This window comes from Vollenhovia emeryi, unplaced genomic scaffold (genome assembly GCF_000949405.1).
Source record: "Vollenhovia emeryi isolate VEMERY1.0 unplaced genomic scaffold, V.emery_V1.0 DF939141.1, whole genome shotgun sequence".
In the NCBI taxonomy this organism is placed as follows: Eukaryota; Metazoa; Arthropoda; class Insecta; order Hymenoptera; family Formicidae; genus Vollenhovia; species Vollenhovia emeryi.
Window position 1 is genome coordinate 2,137,257 of NW_011967225.1, and position 24,054 is coordinate 2,161,310.

Below are 24,054 nucleotides of genomic sequence, written 5' to 3' on the forward strand. Positions count from 1 at the left end.
CTCTCTCTCTCTCTCTCTCTCTCTCTCTCTCTCTCTCTCTCTCTCTCTCTCTCTCTCTCTCTCTCTCTCTCTCTCTCTCTCTCTCTCTCTCTCCCCCTCTCTCCCCCCTGTCTCTCTCTCTCTCTCTCTCTGTCTCTCCCTGTCTCTTCCTGGCTCTCCTTGTCTCTCCCTGTCTCTCCGTGTCTCTCCCTGGCTCTCTCTGTCTCCCCCCCTCTCTCTCTCTCTCTCTTTATTAAGCGAGCGATTAGTCGCGTAACTATCATAAAAATGATTTGCGACGACGTAATCGTCAGGCAACGGGCAACATCAAACTGACGCATTAATTAATGCGCAGTCTAGGCGAACGGCGGATCGCGCATTTACTTAACGTAATAAGGTTCACGGCGGCTTCTTCTCCTGCCTGCCTCCTGCCTTCTCGCTCGCGCGAGGTAGGTAGGTAGGTAGGTAGGTAGGTAGGTAGGTTTATTACGAAAATGAAAAGGCTACGTTTTAGTCGTGCAACCTGATTAAATCGGGAGTTGCGCGAAACGAGGTTAGACGCGAAACGACGGCGCGCCGGTCTCTTCCCCTTTGAAGAGCGGCGGGCGAAATCTATTTTATTAATATAACGGCACTGCTGTTTGATCTGATAATTTAGTTTCGCCGTCCTAAAGAGCATCCCCCCATACACACTCTCTCTTTTTTTTCTCGTACCCGCCGACGCCAAAGGCCTGCCTGGGCTCTCGCGGGCGAATCTCGCATAAGCGCGCACCACACTCCGGACATTTCCCCGCGGGCATTTTCGGACCTCTTTCTCACCCCCGGCTCCGGCCCGCTCCTCGCTCTCTGCCTTATCGATTTCATGCAAATAGATTCGGCGCGCGACCCTAACGCCGCGATCGCGGCAGGAAAACAGCAACAAACGTCGATGCGCGGCGGGACTCCGTGTAATGAACTTCGTGGGCGCATTAGGCGGAGTACCCGTAAGTACTCCAATAATACGCACGATCCACGCTACGTTACATTTCCCTTTTCTCTCTAACGGCTTTACCCAGGCGATCGTAAAGCGTATCGTTAACCGGGCCGCATCCGTCCGAGGAATCCCGATCGGATAAAACCGCGCGGGAGGAACGTAACGCACGGACGTTCTCGGAATCGCGATCGGAGGGTACGTATCCGCGGGTCTCCCCGCCGCGGCAGGGGTCGTGGGAGGAAGGTAGCTAAGGGCCTCGGCAGAAAGATTGCCGTTATAACCGTTTACGATTCCGTCGTAAGACTTAAGCCGGCGTCCGAAGTCAATCCGTCATACGTCACGCATTGTCGTGGACGTATGTCGCCTCGCGATGCAACGGGCGCGAGGGTTGCGACGATTCTTGGGTAGAGTTCTTTGTACGTTGACACCGACTTGCATCCTAACGACGGAATCGTAAACGATTACACGACGGTCTTTCTGCTCAGGCCCTGAGGCACTAATCGACGAAATCGGCGCGTCGCCGAGCGAAAACCGATAACGTTTTGGCGACGGTCCAAGCGGGCGGCCTGGGGCCGCCACGGGGGCACCTGCCACGTTCGGCGAGAGGGCGGCTTCGGGCGAGTCTGAAAGCGCGAGGGTAGACCGGCAAGATCATCGGCGGTCGCGGAAGAAAGGGGGAGAAGAAGAAAAAACATCGCGGGGGTGAATGAGCGAGGCGGGCTGGGTACGTAATCTGCTAATGGACTGCTCTCCTCCCCTCCGTCTCGTTCCCTCCTCCGCGCTCCCTCTCTGTTTCTCCTCGTCCAAATTCACCCTCGGCCGGTATATCCCCCCCCTTCCTCCTCTTCCCCGTATCCTCTCAACCCTCCTTCGTGCGGACTCGACTCATCCCTCCGTCCCTTCTCTCTTTCTCTCTCTCTCTCTCCCCTCTCTCTCTTTCTTTCTCTTTCTCTCCACGCCGAGCTATCGGCGACCTACGCGCAACACGCCCAGTCGTTTGCTATTCTTCGTATTTTCGTTGCGTTCCTTTTTTCTACGTGTTGCTCGCGGGATTGGTCGATACACCGCGAATCGGTTTAGCGTGCTCGTACACAGGGTGTTGAAAAATTACACGTGCAAACTTTGAAATCGTATTGGAGACTCGGGGATGAGAAGAGGAGCGTGGAGTGTCCGTGAGCGCGGACACGCGGAAGGACTCCTTTTTTTCCCCCGAATTAAATGATCGAAGGAGGGTCTGGTATTTTCATCGGGAATTATGGTCTCCGTAGAAATGTGTATAATGACTCTTTACGCTTCGTTAACTTCGTAAAATTCCGGTTTGCAGCTCGCGCAAAGCTATAGGAAAGGCGCGATCTCGTTTTCACTTTCGTTGAAGAAAACTTATTTCCAAGCGTGGCCAAAGAAATTGAATGGTTGCAGGATCTTTTCTACCTGTACGATATTCGATTAAAATTTTTCGAGCGAGTCTCGCGCGAGTTTTCTTTTTCGCGTCACCGAGGCAAGAAACTGTTCGCTTCTTCGACGATGATTTGGAGGCTAATAAAAGAATTGCATTTTCCCAAAAAATGCGCGTGTTTAACGCAGTCTGCGTTTGTCGCTCGTATTTAATTAACTTCTTTTCATGTTGGAATTCAGACATGCAAATAGCCAGCTAAATATTACATTGCATTCGCGAATGGCAGGTGGTATCGTTCGCGCGCATAAATAATGATTTAAATTATTACCAACAATGCGCGCCGGTCGAATTAATTATGATGACATTGTATTTTATCTTGTAAACGTTACGCGCGCGCGAGCGATAAGTCCTTCTCACTTTCCAATTATTATTAATTATCGGCTCGATTGCATAATGCACGCGCCGTTTTATTTTAAAAGCGCGCGCGTGTACAATTTTAACGGCGACAAAAATTGCAGCGCGCGCTTTTTCCCTACCGCGCGAGTGTGTTTCTATACAAAGAGAATAATATCCTCCACGCTTTTTACCGGCAATCATTAACCGCGCCCCTTTTTAAATTGCATCAGATTTGAGCCGCGCGTTTTGAAACCGGCGTGCTGGAATTTTAGTTTTCCGAATCCCGAATGGCGAGAGGAGGAGAGAGAGAGAGACGCGCCATTTAAAACCGCATCCTGTTATTATTTCAGAATTGTACCTGCTACTTTTACCGCAGAAATTAACGGTTTTATCTCGCTGATTTTGGGGCTTTCGTTAGAAAATTTACGTCGACGTTTGACCCGTTTCCCGCATTCCCGCTGATTACTATATCGCGTTTCGAGGCTGAGCTGTTTCGGATCGCGTCATAAATTCAAGGTAAATACTAGTTTAGCGATTCAGCGTCAGACAGCAGATGCACTTGAGGTATCAGCTGGCAGCGCCGGGTGTTGGTCAGTGATTCATTCCCGAGGCCTTCCGCTCGTCACGTGTACTCGTCTTCCCAGAGCACGCATCTCTTAATCTCCATTCCCGGGACGGCGGTAGCTGCTACGCCGCTATGCTACCACGCTGATATGATAATGACGTGACAGAATAATCAGTTGAGAAAAGTTGTTGCTCGATCGGAATAAATCATTTCCGTAAGATCATTTACGAACGGTCGACGGAGGACACTTTTACACTCGGAGGCGCGACGCGGTGCAAATTTGTATTAATCTTTAAACTCGCGAACTTGCGGCAGTTTTTACGGTCCCGAGAGGCGAGGGAAGGGATCCTCAACAATAATAGTGCTGTCAACGACAGCGATGACAGGAGCGGCAATAGTAATGGGAACCACGGGATTGGAGCCGAGTATTTGATCAGGCCGGGATAGGGGCGCAAGTAGAAATAGGCAGAGCGGCTGTTCTTGTTCCCATTCTGCTAAGTGGCAAGCTTCAGCGTTGTCTATTATTCTCCGCGCACTCGCCCGGCATAGGGCTAGCTTTAAACGGCGCCAGAAGAAATCCGGTGTTGACTCTGACATGGCGAGATACATCGTACACTCGCGAAAGGAACGCTCCCCCTCTAGGTGCTTCTGCTGCCAATATACCTCATCCGCGATGGAAGTATCTGGAAAAATAATATACGTCAGTAAAGAAGTAGATAAAAATTGCGCGCGCAACGATATTCCACAAAAAATATAGTGTCAGATCAACGCTTATATACTCAAATTAACGCGTTTATTATTTTGTATATACGCAATCTAGAATCTTTTTAGAAGCTTTTACTAATCTCACGTTCCGACAATATTACAGTCTTATTTGACTACAATCGTCACTTCAACAATACATATAATTATTTTGACAATAAAGTTATTTTAATTAATAACTTTCGATTCGAAAATATATTATTTTCTGTCCAATATTGTTTCCTTTCCACTCAAGAAAATTATTCTTAAATAATAAGCATATATTTTTCTCGATTGAATTATATAAAATTGCTTCGTTTTCAAGTAAGTTTTTCCTTTTCTTTTCGCGTTAAAACTAAACATTTTCAAAAGAAGAATATTCTTTTTTCCCCGTGTACTTGTTGAAAAACGTAGCCCGAATTATTTTTCTCGATTCTTGTTAAATTACTGGAAACGATGTAAAGATCGTACACCGACAAAACAATTTTTTAAAACTCAGTAAATAAATTTACTTAAAATAATTTTTTTACTGAAGTAAATATTTATTCTATTAAAAGAAAAATGTCAAATTGCAAGTAAATCTGTGTATTATATTAAGTAAATTAACTTAAATCATTACATTTTCTACATTCAACTAAAGATTTCTTGAGATAGAGAATACTATTTATTAAATGAAATCATTGTTTTTGTAAATCTTAGTAAACATTTTATAGAACTAAAGTGAAATTTTTTTAAATTTAAAATTATCTACTGTTCGATATTTAATAAATACTTAAATTAAAGAAACGCGTGTTTTAATTCGTTTATAATTTTTTTAAATTTAAGTTAATAAGCTATTAGGAGCCACCTAATGAATAATTTTCTTAGTAATATTGTTTTTGGATTAGGATTTTTTTTTTATCAGTGTAGATACCGTCAAGTTGAGAGAGAATCTTGCGACCTTTTTCGCATTGATAAGGACAATTATACGCATATTAATAAATCATGCTACTTGTTTGTTTAATCATTAATAGTTTTTCGTTCAATTCCCGAAGCTCTTACGCAAGTAGATCGATAACTAAATTAATTGAGCACGCCGTGTTTATTTTAGAGATATTTTTGCCTTTACCTCGTCTCTCACTGAATGTAGCCGATATACCTTCTTGTATAACAGCGTGTTTTTATGTAAATACACTAGATGCGACCGCGCGGGTTGCCATTTTGTACCGCGGCGTACGTATCTTCTCCTCGGGAATATTGAATTTCTGTAGGTAAACATAAATTATTTTTAGAAATTCTACTCCACGTATAAATACGCGCAAACGGGGTACTTCGCCGAAGCGCGCAGCGCGAATACATTTTCGCTGGCATGTTCATAACATATTGAATATCGGTAAATGGTCTCCAGTCAACAGAGCTGCAATCGGTTATTAAAAAATTCAGGTTTACAGGAAACCGATGCGCGGATTTTGCACCGCCGCTAATAATGGATGTCGGCGCGACATTTTTAGCAATTTCAAACAGTCATAAAGTTTTTTTCAGGAATCAAATAGAAATGTCAACATTATATCGTTACCGGGAAAAAAAAGAGGGTGGGGAAAAATCATTGATACTCTCGAAGCTCTCGGCGCAGCGTAGCGATGTCCTTGCGGCGCGCGGTACAAAGTTAATGATGCTTCTAACGTCTCGTTGCGATAAATTGGCAATTTGTCTCAATTCTGTTTCTCCCGTTGCTTTCACGCCGTTGTTGCAGGCCGCTGTTTCATCTGAAAACATTTTCAGTCCCGATTTCGTCGTTTAATTTTTATCGTTACGAAATTAACTTCAAGTGGCTCGCGCAACCGTCGGTTCGTCCTCGCGCGGAGAAAAACCGCGCGGAATTGCAACGAAATTCTCATATTTACTTTTATTCGCGCATCGTTTGAGCGAATTTACCGTACGCTCGACACCGTCGCTATGCTCGGCCAAATCGCATAGAGTTAGCACTCTTCACCCTACGCTCACCCCGCTAGACTCCGGCCGTACGTACGGAGTACCGTACTGCGCTTCATCCCCCACGCTACCGAAATCCCGGCGCGAATGCATTACGCATCAACGAATTCGGAGTAGCAATATCCTGAGTTGCTGGATGTCAGAGCGCGGGATTATAATACATTACCAATTCGACGAAGACCACCCATTTGACCTTGTTTTAGGCTTTATTTCGCGTGCCGGCGTCCCTCGCTGGCATTTAATACAAACTCGTCCGAGCTCGGCGCGCGCACGATGGTGCTTTAACTTTTAACCGTTCGGGACGGACGGCTGAACGATCGTGTGCCCCCGATGCCAACGTTTTCCTTTATATGATTGAAAAACATGCGACTTGTTCCACTTGTCACCTCCCGTCCTAGGCCCCGTAGGGTAAGGTGGCCAAATTCGGATCGGATACCAAATGCGGATCGACAATTTTTTTAAGTAATTCACGTAAATGTTGCTCTTTTATATTAATTGACAACTTTATGCTGTATTAGTGTTTTCTTGACCATACCCGGCATTTTTAACAATGCGGAAAATTTAAATTGCGAAAAATATTATCCCAGCCAGGGTTTGAACCTGGACCTCCCTTCACTCTAGGCGGGCGTCTCACCAATTCGACCACCGAGGCAGATATGCCTTGAGACGCCCGCCTAGAGTGTAGGGAGGTCCAGGTTCAGACCCTGGCTGACGTGTTTTTATGTCGCTTATTATCGACTCGTCAAAGTGTTGATCCGCGCGCGGTATCTGATCCGAATTTGGCCACCTTACCCTAACTTCGCCATTGTGGGAAATATATTTTACGTGCACATTTTTCAATCGCGTCGCCTCACTCGTGCCCTTTTTTGTCACGTAAAATTAGAGAGGGTGTATCTATTTTGACGCGTACGATCGATAATGGAGAATCGAAATATACCGAGCAAGATTGGCGACCGAGTGGCCGACCGCCGCACCCCGTGCCACCCCCTTTTTTCCCGACTCAATGATACGCGACTGTCATTTACACACTTCTGCCATTTCGTTGCGCAAACATACTCTATTGTCGAAATAGCGAAATGGCACTTCTGCCGGGCGCGTTTGTCCGGCGCCGAAGAGGAATATTTCCACGAGCGCGCTGGACCTGGAATTCTGTTATTCTTACTATGAACGCCATTCCTTCGACGAACAATTTTCAAGCGCGGTTTGCATTAAATTTAGGTACGCCGAAATGGAGCGTATTGCAATTATTTCGTATCAACAACTGTTTTAAATATCTTGAAATTTTATAGAGTCGCAGGACAAAAGTTACTAGGCACCCTAATTATTACACTGCGAATCCAAGTGCGTTACTTTTATGTGTAATTCGGTGAAACGCTTTTTGCACGCTTTCTTCTGTTCAAAATCGCGACACTTGATAAACGCCATTTACACATTTCTTGCCGCGTCAAAATAATCTTTTTTTAAATGGCAAGAAATGTGCAAATTAACGTATATCAAGTCATGTGTTGTGGCTTTAAAGAAGTGTATAAACAGTGCTTTGCCAAATTACACATATACGCGTATAAAAGTAGCACTCGGTCCCGGTTTCACCAACGTTGTTTAAGCTTGGCTTAATTCGTTCTTTGTCTCTTTTTAACTGTTACTTTAGAAAGAGACAGACATGAATCAAACCACGATTAAAGTTAAGCGACGTTTGGTGAAACCGAGCCTTAGATCTCCAATGTATACTGTACTGAATCTAACACTGAACGCTCTAGTAAACAATTAAAAAACATGTTTCCAGGTATTAGATTCAGTGCAGTATAACGAGGGTGCCTAATAATTTTGTCAACGACTGTATATGTACCTACAAAATACATGTAGCACTTTGGAGAACATTCATATGTGTATAAATTCAATAATCGGTTTACCGTATTAATTAGCATTCTATTGCATTGTTTTTATCAATTCAGTTATGTAATGAATAGTGTAACTATAGTCCCATCCTTTTCCCTAGTACGGCGCTGCACAATGTATTCGCGCTTTCAGCCGCACATATACGTCGGGAATTACATTTTTGATTGATTTACAGCATTAATTCCGGAGTGTTACTCGGCTGATTCACGCGCGTTCACGAAAAATTTGTTGCGGCGATTTTCAGGTAGATACCGCCGCGTTATTCGTGCAGATTAACAGAAAAATTGTTTCCGCTTATTTTTATTCCGCCTCGTTTGTCAAAGTCGCGTATTTTTTATTATCCGTGGCGCGTCGCGCGCGCGCGCGCCGATATTACTCTAAATACATGTAGCACTTTGGCGAACAAATAATCTCCATATCGTCGGAAATGTATTTTTCTTGACGGGCCTGGCAAACGCGGTGCCGCGTACGTTCGGAATTCGCGGCCGCGACGACCATTCGTCCTGCAATCGCGTCGAGTGCGAAAGACGATTGCTCTCCAAAGGCCCAATCGCGCGCGACAAAGTGAAGTCAGACGGACGCGTATTTCCGCGCTCCCTGGCAATTCGGGCACGACACACAAATTACGAGCCATTCGTTCGATTACCCACCTCCTCGGGGGTAAGCTCACCCCCCCACGGAGAGCCTTTTTCCCGCCCGTGAGTGCACCCGCGCGGTGCAGCGCGCAAATCGCGTAAGCCACCGCGCCGCGGCCCGTGGGTCGGGGGTGCGGGCTGGAAGCGCAAAGATATGCACCCTCGCGAGCTCGCTATGAAATAATCATATGGTTAGCTAATGGCGGCCTCCGGGGTAGCAGCATATACGGCCAGCCGCGCTCTTACCGCCCATCCTCTCTTCCGCTCCTCTCCCCCCGCCCGCGTCACCGCCGCGGATGCGTGCAGGGGCGGGACGAGAGGATAATAAATAAATTCGATATATTTGCCTCGAGACTGTCCCCCTCCCGCAAACATTCAATGATAGATCGCAATCTCGGGCCGACGGGGGTGACGCACCCCCCGAGGCGGACGTGCGTGAAGATCGGGACACGGGATCTTCCTGGTTGGCGCGAATCGCTTCGGTACCCTCCCGGTACGCGTGCGGCGGACTGAATGACAGATTGAGGAGTACATATGTATATGTATTCTAAATACGGTTCGATCGTCTTTCGCCCGAATGAATCGCTAATTGAAGACTAATAGCAAAATCTAATCTCGCGCTCCGCCCTTAGACACAACCGATTCGCGTCAGCGCAGAGATTGAAAGAAATGACGTCGGGAAAATCCGCTCCGTTAGTACTCGAGCCGAAAAAGAATGTTTCGCTACCGACCCGAGTCGAAATTTCGGCCCTATGTTGAACCTTTAATTCTATTATATAGTAAGATCTAAGACAGTAAAAGAGGCCGAACTGCAAGTACAAAATTTACTTTTACTTTAAAACTGATAGTGTCGGAAATTTTTACTTTTGCCAATTTAGCATTGAAGTCGGACCTTTTAAGTAGGAGCCGAAGTACATTTTTAGCATTAAAGATTCAAGGGAGGAGTAAAAAAAATATAATGTCATTAAAGTAGGTTATTGCTGGTCTATGTAGGTGAAAATTAGCCCTAAGTGTCAAAATAGTACCAAAATTTCGACTCGGGGTAGCTAATCGTAGTTTGCTAAAAATATTTTGCTGTCGCAGCTATGAGCTTCTAAACCACAGCAAACGATTCACCGTCGCAGTGATACAATAGGCACAGTAGTAAAATATTAACTGTCCATATTTTACAACTGAAATTTAGTTACCACAGGCAGTTTTTAGCTGCGGCAGCTACAGCTTTTTCCCGGAGTCGGTCCGAAGCATCGGCTTGAGAGTTTGGCGAGTGAATAACCAAAACTCCTCTTCAATTTATAATTCGAAACGGAGCAACGAGTTCGTGATTTAATTACGGAAGTCGAGAGGGAAACCGCTGACCAAAAACTTGTACACCAATGCCCACTGGGCATCACTTTATCTGATTATCTTATTTTATCTTATTAAATCTTTATAATGTCTCAGCAAGGCCTAATGCCCAAACTAATGCCCAGTAATGCCGCAAATCTGTACACCACAATGCTCTCAGCGGTTTCCCCCTTGACGGAAGTATTTAAAATTTCATGAGAAAAGAAGAATATTCTTCTTTTGAAAATATGTTTAGTTTTAACGTGAAAATCTTGCGTTGAAGGAAGAAAAACTTAAGCTGCTCCGACACTTACGGGTTTTCTGTGGAGAGAGCGTCAGTAAAACAATGACCCCCACCTCTCGGCGTTTGCGTCGAGGAAGAGCCATCGCCAAATTGACCGGACTGTAATTGCGGGACCGATTCCGGGACACCCTCTCGATCGACGTACTCCGTCGCGATTACATGATTATGAAAGTATGATTCAATGTTTCGGGGCCGCGAATGAATAGCATCACCCGGATCGGAAGGATTTATCCCTGCTACGGGTTAAAGGATTAAGCGATTCGGCGCAGTGACTTTCACGGAATGTAATCCCGGGCTACCGTATAGATCGAGGCGGAAGCGGGAAAATTATTGCGTTCGAAGACGCCGGTGTGCCCCTAGTCGCATCCCCAACTGTCGCCCGTGTTGTTGCGGATTAAGGGCGCGGTGGGGCCCTCGGCGTGTAATCGCGCGAGCACGCAGCCTGGGCGAGGACTGTAGCCTGTCGGGCAAGTCCGTGCCGGCGCGATCATTTCGCTGCATTTTATCAGCGAATTATACCCGAGCCCCGTCTCGCACCGTTCGGCGTCGCGCGTCATCGGCGGGCGACTCGCGCTCGATCCATTGTCGCAGCTCTTGGCCCCGGACAGGCTTAACGGACTCTCCGAGCGTCCGTCGCGCTTATTGGGGGAACGAGCGCGGGACAAGAGGAGAAAAAGAAATCGTCTCTCCACGGATGGCGACGCGACTCGGCAAACCGGATCCCGCGTTTCGTCTCGTGTCGACGAAACGAGCGGACTGTTAAAAATGCTTCTTCTGGAATTTCCCGTCGCTCTTTCGGAATTGGGAACGCCACGTTCCGAAGAACGCGGCGCTACCACGCCAACCCTTTTCTTGCGCCACGATCGGCGAGGCTAGCGCGGCGGGATTAGGTCGCAGTTAGTTATGATTAGACGCGACAGTTGGCCTTCCACGGACGCGGCACCGAAGGGCGGCGCACCCTCTCTCTCTTTCTCTTTCATCGTGTATTATATATTCTACACTCCACTACTCATTGACGCGCGGGCCCCGAGTTGGTGCGCGTTTCTGCCGAAGAGGGTCGAAGGGGGCGGCGATAATACGCGCTGACAGGCACGCACCCCCTCGGGCTTGCGCGGCCGCGGAAGGGGATGCTGCCTGACGAGAGAAAGAAAAACGTATACGCACAACAACCCGATAGAATGAGCATCGCGTGCGCCGCTCGTTCGCAATCCTCCCCTCAGTCCCCTTCGCCCTTCTCGCGCTCTGACCGCTCCTTCACCCTCTTGCTCGTCTCTCCTTCTCTCGGAATTACGCACTGATGTTATAATCCTCTCGTGTTACGCCGTCGCACATGCTGTCCTGTAAGCAATACATTGTTTTTTTTTATCCGGTTTCATCTCCCCCCCTGGCGCCCATATGCACACTTCGCTGCCGTATGATCGCTCGGTGATCGACGAGCGCCGATTGCACAAGTACCCAAGTGAGATCCTTCGTCGGCCCAGGGGTCGACGGCCCGTTTGAATATCGGATTGTTCGGCTCTCCGTTTCGGACAGGTGTTACCGCGCTTTCGCGTGTCGACAAGACGCGTTTGTATTGTCTTGCACCGCTGCGACAATGCTCTTTAAAGTCCTCACAGCAGCACCATAGTGTAACCATGGTATAACTAGTATACCCACTCCGTCATTTGTTTTGTTGTGCGTCGATCCTTTCTGCGCATCCGCCATTATTTTGGTGAAGCCAATGAGACGGATGTTGTATGTACATGTCGTGGTGTGACAGTGTGACAGGATTTTATACCAAAACCTGTCACACATGGCGGAATACCACGTGATCGAAACCGAAAAGATCAAAGGACCGACAGAGTGTGGGTATACTAGTTATACGATGGTATAGTAGGCTCACGCGTCACTTGCTTCGTTTTGCGTCGATCCCGTCTGCGCATCCGACATTTTGTTGGTCCAATCAATGAGAGAAAAGTCGTATGTGCGGTAGTGTAGTTTGATGAGTACGCACTACAGACTTCTATGTGCTACTAGACTGCTACCTTCGAGCTGCAAGGTGCGGCCAGCGTTCCGCCATGTCTTGTTAGGTAAATGAAGTGGTACGTGCGCATGGGTGTGTCACTGACATCTGTCTAATAAGACACTTAACTAATAAGACATGACGGAACTCTTGCCTTATTGCCTCGAGGTCTCGTCGCTGCCAGGCAGGAATATTCTTAAATTGTCTTGATTGAATACATCGTTATTAGCGTAACGTCGTTCTTTTTGATTATATTTTTTACATCGATTGCGCTACTAAAATCACTGAATCGCGGGTGAGCTTCGCGGTCCAGTCTCCAGCCAGAGGATTAAAGGCCTGTGTCCACGATGCCTAGAACTTGGTCCAAATTCTAGTTTCGAGAAATGTGTGGCCAATCAACTTGCAGCTATTCCATAAAAGCACATTTCTCGGAACTAGAACTTGAACCGAGTTCCAGCATCGTGGACACAGGTCTTAAGATAACAATGCCTTTCGAGTCAAGTAACAACGCAGAAATTTGTAAATTTTAATCGGGGACTTCTCGAGCGCGGGTGATCCTCCTTGGCCCGTGGCTCCAGGGGTATCGAAAACGTCGAGAAAGAAGAAGCGCGGTTACGCCGGTCCGCGCGAGAGCTTATTATAATACGCGTCTCGATTCTTTTGTGCTTCAGATATCTGGTAGCCGGCGGCTTAGTGGATCGCGTGTCACGCCACAGTCGGGCCCTGATCGAGACGGATTTCTTTCTGGATCAGGAGCATGAGTCGCCGTTGCTGGTATCGTCTTACGATCTTCTCGCGCGTATCTGCAGCCATCTGAGGAGGTCCGTCGATCAAGATACTGTCAGCGTGCACGGCGAGGGCGGCGGCGTTGAGCAAACGAGCAACGAGTCGCACTTGCTGTCGACCTTGTCGACGACCGAGGCGTCGAGCGCAATCGGCACTCTTTACGCGGCGGTCGCGTACACGCCGCAGAACCAGAAGGGTGCTTCGCCCACCCCCAATCAGACGTTCACCACCGCCGTGCGGACCCTGGCCAGCCGCGGCCTCAAGCTCCTTAAATCGATCGCGGAACTCGATCTCCGAACGCTACAGGTACGTAATTTTATCTTGCCGCTGTTGCAGTCCCGGCGAAAATTTCCAAGTAATAAATTAAACGATCCCGCATTTCTATACTTATTCTATCTTTCGATATTAATTTTTTATATAGAGGAAAGTTCTCTATTATGAGACAGGATTCTAATATGAGATAGGTTTTTTAATGTCCAAATTCGATCACAAATCTTTTTTCGCAACGATTACACGATCTAACAATCAATGTTCCATCAAACAGATTTCACTGCAAGGGCAATAAATTCATAGTGAAACATATGATGCCTTAATTAATGTAGTAGAAACCCCGCTATCTCGTATTAGGAGCCTATGCCATAATAGATTCCAAGACGAAAGTGCACGTTGCGAGCAAAACTTATTGTTAGCTACTAAACGTACGGCTCGATGTGATATTTATAGCTCGTGATTATAGCTAATGATCATCTTAAAAGGATTAATACAGTTTTGAATCGCGCACGCTATTACCGTGCTCAGTTCTCCGGAATTATCATACCTCTGATTTTCATCGTCAAACGCGATGTCGCGTAGTTCGTCCGGCGAATTATTCCTCTTCAATTTCGGTACTTTTCCCAGACGATTCCCGCTAAATGCGGCTGTTTAATTTCGCAGTTTACTCGCCCAATACGAGGACCGTATCCAGTGTGTAAATATGGAGCCGACGTCACACAGCTACGCTTTCGTATTTAATTACGCGATAAAAATACGCCAGCAAACGTACGCACGGCGTCGGTCCGCCCTATTTTAGGGGGCGACTCTCGAATCTCGATCTCCGCGGTCTAACGAGCGACAGCTGGAATGCTCTATCATCCATTAGAACACCGTAAGCTCCATTACTCTTTAATTCGCGACGGTTTTCGCGATTCGGCATTTACCGCGGGCCACCCCCGGCTCTCCGAATGACAACGATGCCGCTTGTTGCCGCCAACAATGCGGCTTATCGTCGGGGGGCGCCGGGCGTGATGGAGATATCATGTATCGCGGGTGGGTTCGGCCTGTCAAGACGCAAAGGCCTCCCGTGACGCTCTCTCGCAGCGAGCCGACCGCGAATTGAATCGAGGCGGCCGCGCCTCGCGCCCTTCGCCCCGCAAAAAACCATAAGGGCTATCGTGTGCCCCGCGGGAGGGCCGTGCCCCCCCGTCTCCCACGGGAGAGCGCCCGCCGATTACCCCGGACGAGCCCCGCGTGCATTTGCCGAAAAACCGACGGTTATTATCCAGTCTCTTTGCGCCTCGCGGTTTCTCCACGGCAAACAAAGCCCAACGTTCCGCTCGCCGGCCGATAATGCCCGCCTTAGATTTCAGTGGACTTTCAGCTCACTCGTCTTGCGGGGAAAATCGGTAATTCAGGGTGAAAGAAGAGAGAGAGAGCGCGGAATTATATCAATACCATTAAGTGCCGTTAAGCACGTTGCCTCTACATCGAATTTATGCGCGAGCCGATAGAACCGTTATAGGAGCTCGAGCGAAAGGAGTTTGTGAAAATGTTAATTGGCGGACGCAACTTTTTTTTCGGTACACGGAGAATGTGCGCGTTCTGTTGCAGAGCTTCCTGGGCGCCGAGGGCACGAGCCTGCAGTGGCGGCTGATAGCGAGCCACCTGATAACCCGACTGTCCCGCGACTCTTTGTCGGACAAGTCGGAGGGATCCATGCCGAATGCAAGCGGTATCCACATTCTCTCGGAGCTGTTTGCGGTGCTCGGCTACTTCGCCCTCAACAATCCGGACAATCAGGTACGTTCCGTTCCCATATGGCGGCCCGTGCGATCGAACACCTCAGAATTTGTAAGGGCCTTTCCAGCTAGTTAAGCGCGTTGTGCGCTCGCTTGCGTAAGACTCGAATTTGCTGTAGTATCTTCTTTAAAGGCCTGTGTCCACGGTGCTAGAACTTGGTCCAAGACATGTGTAGCCAATCAACTTGCAGCCTTCATGGAATAGCTGCAAGTCGATTGACTACACATTTCTCGAAACTAGAACTAGAACCAAGCTTAATCCGCCTAATCGTTACAAACGTCCTTTTGATCTTAAAAATCGAATCTTCATCTCGGTCCTCCGCGAGATCGGAAAAAAGCTGAAGATTCCTCCCTTAATTCGGAACTCGTTAATTTTGTTATCCTTTTTACGCGCGACAAAGCTGCGACGCGTTAAAACCTTTGCCCACCTCGAAAATATTACCCGCGGATGTTCGTCATCAGCTTCGACGAAAGTGTACTTTGTCGATGATATCTGTTCGCTTTCGACCGCCCTAACAACACATAATATCATTCGAATGTTCGATGCTTTACAGACTGAGAATATACCTAATATACCGAGAGCATCGTATAATATCCCACATTTTTGTGATACCCGCCAGACATTCTCAGACTGTACATGTGCTCTGTTAGGGTGTACGTACCGTGCGCCGTTTTAAATTCCTCGAATCGGTGTCGAGACTGTTGACCGCAAGTGTCTCGAGTCACCCGGTACGTTCGGCGAGAAATGCACGCGCTGAATGGCGTACAGCGTGTTACTGGCGAGAAGAAGGAAGAGGCTGTTAGACACAACACACTCAGCGGACTTCCCATCAATATACGGCCGAACGCCGTTAAGATATATTTATGGCGTACCGTTCCGTATGCTCCGGGGCACGCGCGCGCGCGTGCAACTTCGGTCGTATCAGCTCGCAAAACCGCGTGGACATTCATAACATGTATAATTGCGATGCGGGAAATGGAGGAGTCTCCGAGAGCAAAATTGTAGTATCCGACTTCTTGTCTCTTTAAAGGCCTGTGTCCACGGTGCTGGAACTTGGTCCAAGAGATGTGTAGCCAAAATTGATGACCGTGTCTTAAGGGGGTAAAACGGGGAGGATTGAAACACCAAAGTTGCGAAATACGGAAAAGTTCTTAACAATTGAGGGACTAAGAAGTAACAAGGTCTTCTTATTTCGAAGTAGTAGTAGATACTGGAACGTGTCTATCCCGTATCTGTAGTAAATACGTTTAAATAGCTAATAATACATTTTAGAGAGTCGTCCCTCTCAGTTATTTATTAACCCTACGTTACGTGCGTGGATTTTAATGTAATTACTCGTGTGGAATGTAATATTTTACTCTCCAACATTATATCTGCTCAATGTTCATTGTTCTCTTAATAATTTTCTTTCTAAAAGTCAATCGGTGCATTATCACCGAAAACTGTTGTAAGTATAGCACTCAATAATTCAGTGCTATACTTCTAATTGTGAATATTCACTGTTTTCAGTGATAATCCACTGATTGACTTTTAGGCCCGGGTTTTCATCTTCTGGTTAACTTCACCAGTGGTTAGTCGACTCTCCATCCTTTTCTATCTTATTATCTAAGAAGCGACAGGTGACCGACGATCTTCTGGTTAACATTTAACCAGAAAATGAAAAATCGGGCCTTAGAGAGTGAACGGAGGGCATATTCTATTGCATTAATTTTATTATGTACTCGGGTAATATAAAATTTATGGATTGATGGATTTTTAGCATCCATTTATAATATATGTTGCAACTTTTCCTGTCGCGGATTGTTACAAAGTGGTTATTTATAAACGAAACAATTAATACATCACAATCTCAATCAACAAGTACCTTTCTCAAATGGAACTGCGACATATGCGGTATTCCAAAATGGGAAGCGTTCGATATGAAATATTATTAACCATCAAGATTTAATTCTGGAATATTAACTTGCAGAGTATTATTAACGCGAAAATTGTTTAAGACAGCTCTCGCGAGCACCTCTCGCGACCAGGTTTAGCGTTCCCGAAGTTAACGAGATTTCCCAATTTAAGGATGCTCCTCGCGAAGTTGCTACGGTTTAACGCCGTCTCTCGCACGTTGTCCCAGACCGAATCTGCGTCCACGTTGATCACGCGGGCGCGTAAATCGGAATGTAAACTGCTGAGTGCACCGCCGATGTGTCGCGCATTCGTCTTTCAGCGCTTTTTTAAGGTCGCCGGCTCTGAAGAGCAAGAGCCGACCCTCCGAGAGTAGCTGCCTCGGGAAAATCGTTTTCCGCGGGACGGAGAGGAAGAAAGGAGGCGAGAGAAAGAGGGAGAGAGCGCGTGTCTGTGTGTGCGCGTGCGCACGTGTATGTGTGCCATGTATAAAACAGAAAGATAGAAAGGGAGAAACGAGACGCTTTTAAGCTTCTACGAGCATCTGCGGCAACCCAGGGTTATCGCCAAGCCTGGCACGACGGTATCACCTCCGCCCGCGATCATAAACACGTCCATCTCCGTTTTTTGCCGACGGTCGTAACCGAATTCGAGAAATGGATTTTTTTGCGGTGGCGCCGCGGCGCGTTCCGCTTATTTATTTTAAACCCGGGCCCGGTGTTAACTAGCCGCCCCCCTGAGGTCACGCGCGTGCCGCGATATATTGTTTGTTTTTTTTGACAATCGATATTGAAAGCGTCGCTTACTTTACTGTGCCAGTACCATGCAATTAAATAGCGTCAATCTGCTTTTTTACATGTGACACCCAGAAAGATTAACGTTTGTAATCTCGATTTAAGAGAATCCCTCAGCCATCTTTTTTACCGACACAGTCAAATATATAATAGTTTTTGCGCATGTAATTCCTCTTTTATTGGCTTTTATGCACAAAACAATACCAGGATAAGTTGTGCGGACAGCAGAACATTTTTATACTTAAAACATTCAGTTCAGAAATCTAATTAAAAAAATATTGGTATTTGAAATTTTCACTTCGTAGTTCTCGTTAAATTTGAAATTGGCTTTATAAAATTGCAAAATTGATGAAGACAAAACCAGGGACAGTCGACTTTATATAAAAGAAAAACGAAGAGAAATAAAAAATATATATAACTTTATAAGTGATTGAGGTTATGAAGCGCAAAAACTGTATTTGACTGTGCCGATAAAAAAGATGGCTGAGGGATTCCAACATTAACGAAAGACTAGCCTTTCGTTCTTTCAGTTGGCTCTTCTGCGGTTTGTTTTCTATTTTCGCCGACCGATATGCGTGGTACTTAGGAATTCCCTGAGATCGTACGAGAATCTTGCTTTAATAACTCGAAGCGCGTCGAGCTTTTCGTTGAATCGACGAGGCGCCTCATCGTCGCATTTAATGATGACTCGTATGACGCGGGTTTTCGCCTCGGGGCTACTTTTATATGGGGCGGTTTTCCCTAGTGGTCTTAATTATTCGAAGCTTCGCAACTTCGAATTTTTCGAAGTTTGCAAATTTTTTGAAAAACTTCGAAGAAAAATCCCAGCTCTAGTTTTCACGATGAAGTCTATTCCCGTGATAAGGAGAACCCGCGTTCCTCGCGAAGCGACTGATTTCGTCGCGCATCAATCATTACCGAGTTACGTTACGTTATGTTGCGCACGGAGTTATGGCAACCGTAACGGACGGACCGATACTTAATGCGTACGAGCGCGATACGGGCCGCCTTGGGGGGACGGGGATGCGCAAATGTGGGCATTTCCTGCAAGACTTTTGTGCAGGTGCACAGGAATACGAACGTCCTGTTCACAGAGGCACTTGTCATAAGACGCAGATGTTCGGCGCGATCCTCTCGCGCTAAAGCCTCTCTCGCTTCCGTGACACCTGGGTCACCCAAGTTTCTCACGCTCTTTAAGAAAATTACCCCGGCCGCTTTAATTAACCGTCCGCGTCGCAATTGAGAAACTCCGAACGTGCGCTGCGGGTAATTTGCAATTACAAGAGGAGAATCTTCGTCCGGTATATCGATCTCCGTCTACCCGCTCTGACAGATTCCGCCCGTGAAAAGCGATTCCCCGGAGAAACCTCCGAGCGAAATAATTTAATACTTTGTCGGCGGGACAGCATACGCTTTATATAGATATGACGGATAAAAAAATATTGAATTTTTATCCGTTTCTTTTCCAACGTCCATTGTTTTTCCGCGTGCTCTCAGAAAGTCAATCAGTGAATTATCGCAACAGTGAAAACGGTGAACAGTCGCTGATTTACAGTTATAAGTGTACTACTGAAAATCGCAGTGGTACATTTATAACTGTGAATCAGTGAGTGTTCACTGTTTTCAGTGATAATCCACTGATAGTCTGTCAGAGAGTAGATCGATTATTATTTATATCTGTCGATATCTGTTGTAAAACTCCCGTTTGCGTTTTTCTTTTTAAAGTTTACGGTGCTACATTCTTTATAAAATATAAAAATTACAACGGTTTTTAAAAGCGTTTTCATTTGCGCGCGTGGCTGAATGTGCTCGCTGCTGGCCGAAGTATCGCCGTATCTTCCCTCATCGGCGAAGAATCAAGAATTTGTGTTCAGATCGCAGTGGCTCGCGTACGAGAAGTCGGGGAAAACAATCACGGAAACGATAGCTCGCGGTAGCGTGGCGACAGTTTCCTCTTCGGCAACTCTCCCAGGCCGTTTATCGCGCCCGGCCTCTCTCTTCGCGGATATCGCGGAATTGTCGGAGAAACTGAGGCAAATGTAATTTGAACGTTGAAGAATAATAACGTTCGTCATCGGGAAATCTGTTCCAGCTGGTGCTCCAATCGGCTGGCGCGGGCCCCAGCGTCCTCCAGCAGCTGTGTACCCTGCCGTTCCCGTTTTACGGAGATCCCAGATTGATACCGTACACGTTGCCGGCCCTTTTGGCTGCCACCCACGGCAATTCCGAGGCGATGGCGATATTGTCCTGCGAAATGTCGTACGAGGTAAGTGGATCATGGACGGCAACCCTCTGTCCTGCGCCTCATAATTTTCGTATCGACACACACCTCATTGCGCTATCGTCACAAGTATGCACGATTCGTTGGTGAAAAAAAAAATGCGGTGCTCGCATTTCTCTGCGGTTGATTATACCTCATACGTGAATCGGCGAGACGTATCAGCGCCGATTACCGGCAACCACACTTAACCTGTTAATATACATGTTAATACGCGAATGAATATTCATAACTTTAACGTGTAAATAATAAAGTTGATTCTGCAGCGCGCGATTTGATCGATCCTTCGCGTGTGCTGCAAAACATTATGAGGCTTTTCGACGTTTTAAGAATTTTCCTTATTCGATAACTACAGTTATCTTATGTTGGCTGCGCTGATAGACAATGCAATTTGTATGCTTTGATCTTCACTCACGGTCTGCTTTGACTCGCAATTAATTTTCATAGTTCACGATTGCAGAATTATAATAATTCATTCCTCCCTAACGAACGTTTGTTTCCCAATCCCATTACACTGTTCGACAAAGTATGTTTTTTTTGTTTTTTCGAGAACGAGGGTAATCACTTTCTGTAGGTTCTCGGGTGTCGATCTATCACGTCACGATTTTGAGAAATCTGCGAAAGAGAATTATTTTTGCGTATTTTGGTATCTAATATAACTACACGGAGAGAATTTTCTCTCAAAGTTCATCCTGAAAATCATGCGATCGTGGGACAACGTGGCATTTTGAAGGACCTTATGAGAGTTTTTCGAAATCTTATCATACATTTTACTAGTATTACACTACTAGTGAAATGTATGGTAGCATTTCAAAAACTCATAAAATTCTTCGAAATTCCGCGTTAAACCTTCTCGCCTATTTACTTTACTGAATAAAGTAGGAACGGTACACTAGCAGCGCGACTCCAGAGCGATGCGTGGTATCTCACTCGATGGTTTGGTAGACCATCGTATGGATACAGAGTGGCCGCATCCTCGAAGACCCCTCCAGTAAATAAACAAATTCCCCACCGTTACCTTGAATAACAGGTTGTCCTCGGAGTGGACGAATGCGAAACGAGCACGGCCTCCATAATATACGATTACATAATTTTCAGGATAAATTTTAAAAGAAAATCCTCCCCGTGCACGGTATATAATTTATGGAAAAAAATTCGTTACACTCAGAGTTAAGTACATTGTTGGTTACTTTGTCGCTCTTCGTTCTTGGGCATTTTTTTTAATTGTTTAATAACATCACTAATTAGTATTAGACATTGCACTGTATATAATAACGTTTAATAAGTAAATTTGCCGATTGGCTTTGCAGTTGCTGAAGCAGTACAGAAATTCGGACGAAGGTAAATTAAATCCTTTGGTGCGTTTGCTGAAGGATAACGCCTAGTCGTTGGCCACGTTTCGTGCGTTTCCACTGAAGGTTTGACTAGTTTACTTCCGTTTCTTAGAGCCCGCCAGGCATTATTAGGCGGTGCGCGCGTATCATTAATGGAATCGTTGATGGATCGTTATAGCAAATAATCGCTTCTCCAACGAGGCGTGGGGAAAATAAAGATGAGAGATTGCATCGGATGCAATTCGTAGCCGTTTGTGGCTGATTATCGCGCGATCGGAGATTGAATCTCGATAACGGTAATCCCTTGCCAAGTGAACGTACGCGCAACGTCTCTCTTCCCGGGAATGAAAGTCAATTTGAGAGTTAAATTTACTCAGAAGTAACGCGAACAGGACGAAGGTATGTGTACTTTAATTTAGACCAGTGCTTCCCGAACCATTTCGGTCGCCTATTTACGTCTGCGACATACTGATGGAACACGCATGCATATTCTGCTTTACAGGCTCGCGGTATGCGTCGTTTCGCGTCTACAAAGTAGACGCTGTCACTGGATTTTTCAGCTATAAAGTTTTTTTTCCTTTCGCAACAACCGATTGTCTTAATCGCGCAGTACGTTTCCCTGCAAAGTCGGGCGGGTTACAGAATTGTTCGGGACGCGTTTCGGGAAGTACTAATTCAAGGAGCGACGCTCGTGTCGAGATGTCAAGCTGAAAAGGAGAGAATACACGCGCGCGTTAACCAATTCCGCAGCGGAGAACGATTTCCGAATAATCGTTGAGCTGAGGGAACCCTCGTTGCTTTGTTTTAACGTAACCGCACGCGGAATAATTTATTTCCGCGCATCAGTAGCGACTTACGGTCGAAGTTACCTGTCGCCTCGCCGAACGAACGACGACGGTAAACATCACGACGATCGCTCCCCGGTACCTCAGGCTAGACTAAGTAGGTACTCGGCCGAAGTTATCGCAATGCACTCGCAGGTCTCGAATAATATATTTTTATGTTACGTTCGGTAAGTTAGAAGATGCAGGCTTTCCTTAATTTCAATTTTTTTCCCCCCAATATGAAGGAAAGCGATGCGCGCAGGCACTATCGTTCTAGACTGTAGGATGGTCTCGTTAGACAGAGGCTTCCGTCGAACTGTGAGGGCGTAACGAGAGCGCAGGAGGATACGCGACGGCGAGAGGTAATCGAGCGAGACGCGCGGACTACATCCGCGAATCTAGTCCTTTTAACATTAGCGGATCTTTATACATGCAATCATCGCTGTGCATCTCGTACTTTTTATCTACCGTCCGTTTCCACGCGTGCCAATCTGTCGTGCAAAGAATGTGTCTTCAAATGGGCCTTTTTGATATAGTTATCGTCGCGTGGCACGGCCCGATAGAAAGTAGAAAGATATTCGTGCGTATGTCAGCCACGTAAACTCTACCAGAGTACAACGACTACCGTAGATTTTAGCGGCTCGAATGTACGTTCCAACCCGCGCGTTGCGCGCCCATTTCGTCAATCACATTTCCGAGCGTTTCATGACGAAAGAGTCGAATTTAGGGGAAATTTTGCAGCTGGGTGAAATTATATCAAGAATAGTTATTGTTCCAACGATGTGTAAAGACTAAAGAGTAGACTAAAAACTAAAGACAGTTAATCGGTAAAAACTTTTTCATATAAGAAAAATATATACAATTATACGGTGTGTCTAGTTCCTTAGTGACCAACGGAAAAGTGATGGTAGGTTGGGTCAAGCTGAGAAGAAAAGTCATGTGCTATTGGGCAAAATTCACAGTAGTTATTGTGCACACAGAAAAATATTGTACAGTCAAGAAAAGTAATTACTCAGTTTATTTTATTCCGTTTAAGTAATAGTTTGCTCCAACAAAGAATATTTTCTTAATAATAGTTTTAAGATATACTTGTTACTAGTCTTAGAAAAGCTTGCCATCTTATACTCAAAGAAAGAATTTATTCTTCTTTGAAGAAAATTAGAAAACTTATGGAAGGATTCCGTGTGCTTCTTTTAATAAAGTCAGAAGAAACAAAATTGTTTTGCTTCAAATAATTCTATGTTTTTTTGTTTCAAGTACTAGACTTACTAAGAACCAGAATATGTTTTGAGTAAATACAACACTTGCGACGACATTATGATAGATTTGCGGATATATAAACTTATCAAATACTTGGAACAAATAATATTTACTTGCAGGTAGTATATATTTTTCTGTGTGTGTAATTCAAGAACGTCTGGGCGCGCGAGAGGCGGTAGGCCGGATTTCGGCAAGCAAGTAAAATAGCTTAATTGTTAGATCTCCTAGCAATGGTGAGCATCTGATAGCGAGAGATAGGCTGATCGCCGAGAACGATCCGTAAACACTTAAGTCTGTCTCAGTTGTAGACGTAAGGCAAGGCAGAGAAAAACTTAGGTCGTCTACAATAGACTCTGACGACCTAAGTTTTTCTCTACCCTGCCTTACGTCTACGACTGATCGTAAGACAGACTTAAGCGTTTACGGATCGTCCTCTGCCACCAGCCGTAGATGGACGCGCGGTATATGATCCGCGTCGGAAAAAAATTGTCACACACAGAGCGGCGAGCTTCAGAATTCCGTCGTCACTAAGGAATTAGACGTCTTGTATATGAAATATGTCCATGTATGTTTTCTTTTGTATAATCTCTGTTCGCATAGAGAAGAATACAGTAAGAGAAATGAAAAATAAAACAGTGCGATAATTTGC

The 24,054-nt window shown here is 45.9% G+C and overlaps 1 protein-coding gene across 4 annotated transcripts in view; it reads left to right on the top strand.

Moving 5' to 3' along the window:
* LOC105567060 (S phase cyclin A-associated protein in the endoplasmic reticulum) overlaps window positions 1-21,390 on the top strand; it is a 60,453-nt gene extending 39,063 nt beyond the window's left edge. For 3 of the 4 annotated variants that reach the window (XM_012021597.1, XM_012021598.1, XM_012021599.1), the window contains exons 12-15: window positions 12,853-13,273; window positions 14,834-15,022; window positions 19,802-19,975; window positions 21,298-21,390. In XM_012021597.1, coding sequence (XP_011876987.1) covers window positions 12,853-13,273; window positions 14,834-15,022; window positions 19,802-19,975; window positions 21,298-21,372 — 859 coding nt within the window. In that variant the 3' untranslated portion in view covers window positions 21,373-21,390. Of the gene's footprint in view, window positions 1-12,852; window positions 13,274-14,833; window positions 15,023-19,801; window positions 19,976-21,297 lie in introns of those variants that run through there. The other variant, XM_012021600.1, reaches the window with a different exon arrangement.
* Window positions 21,391-24,054: the final 2,664 nt, after the last annotated feature.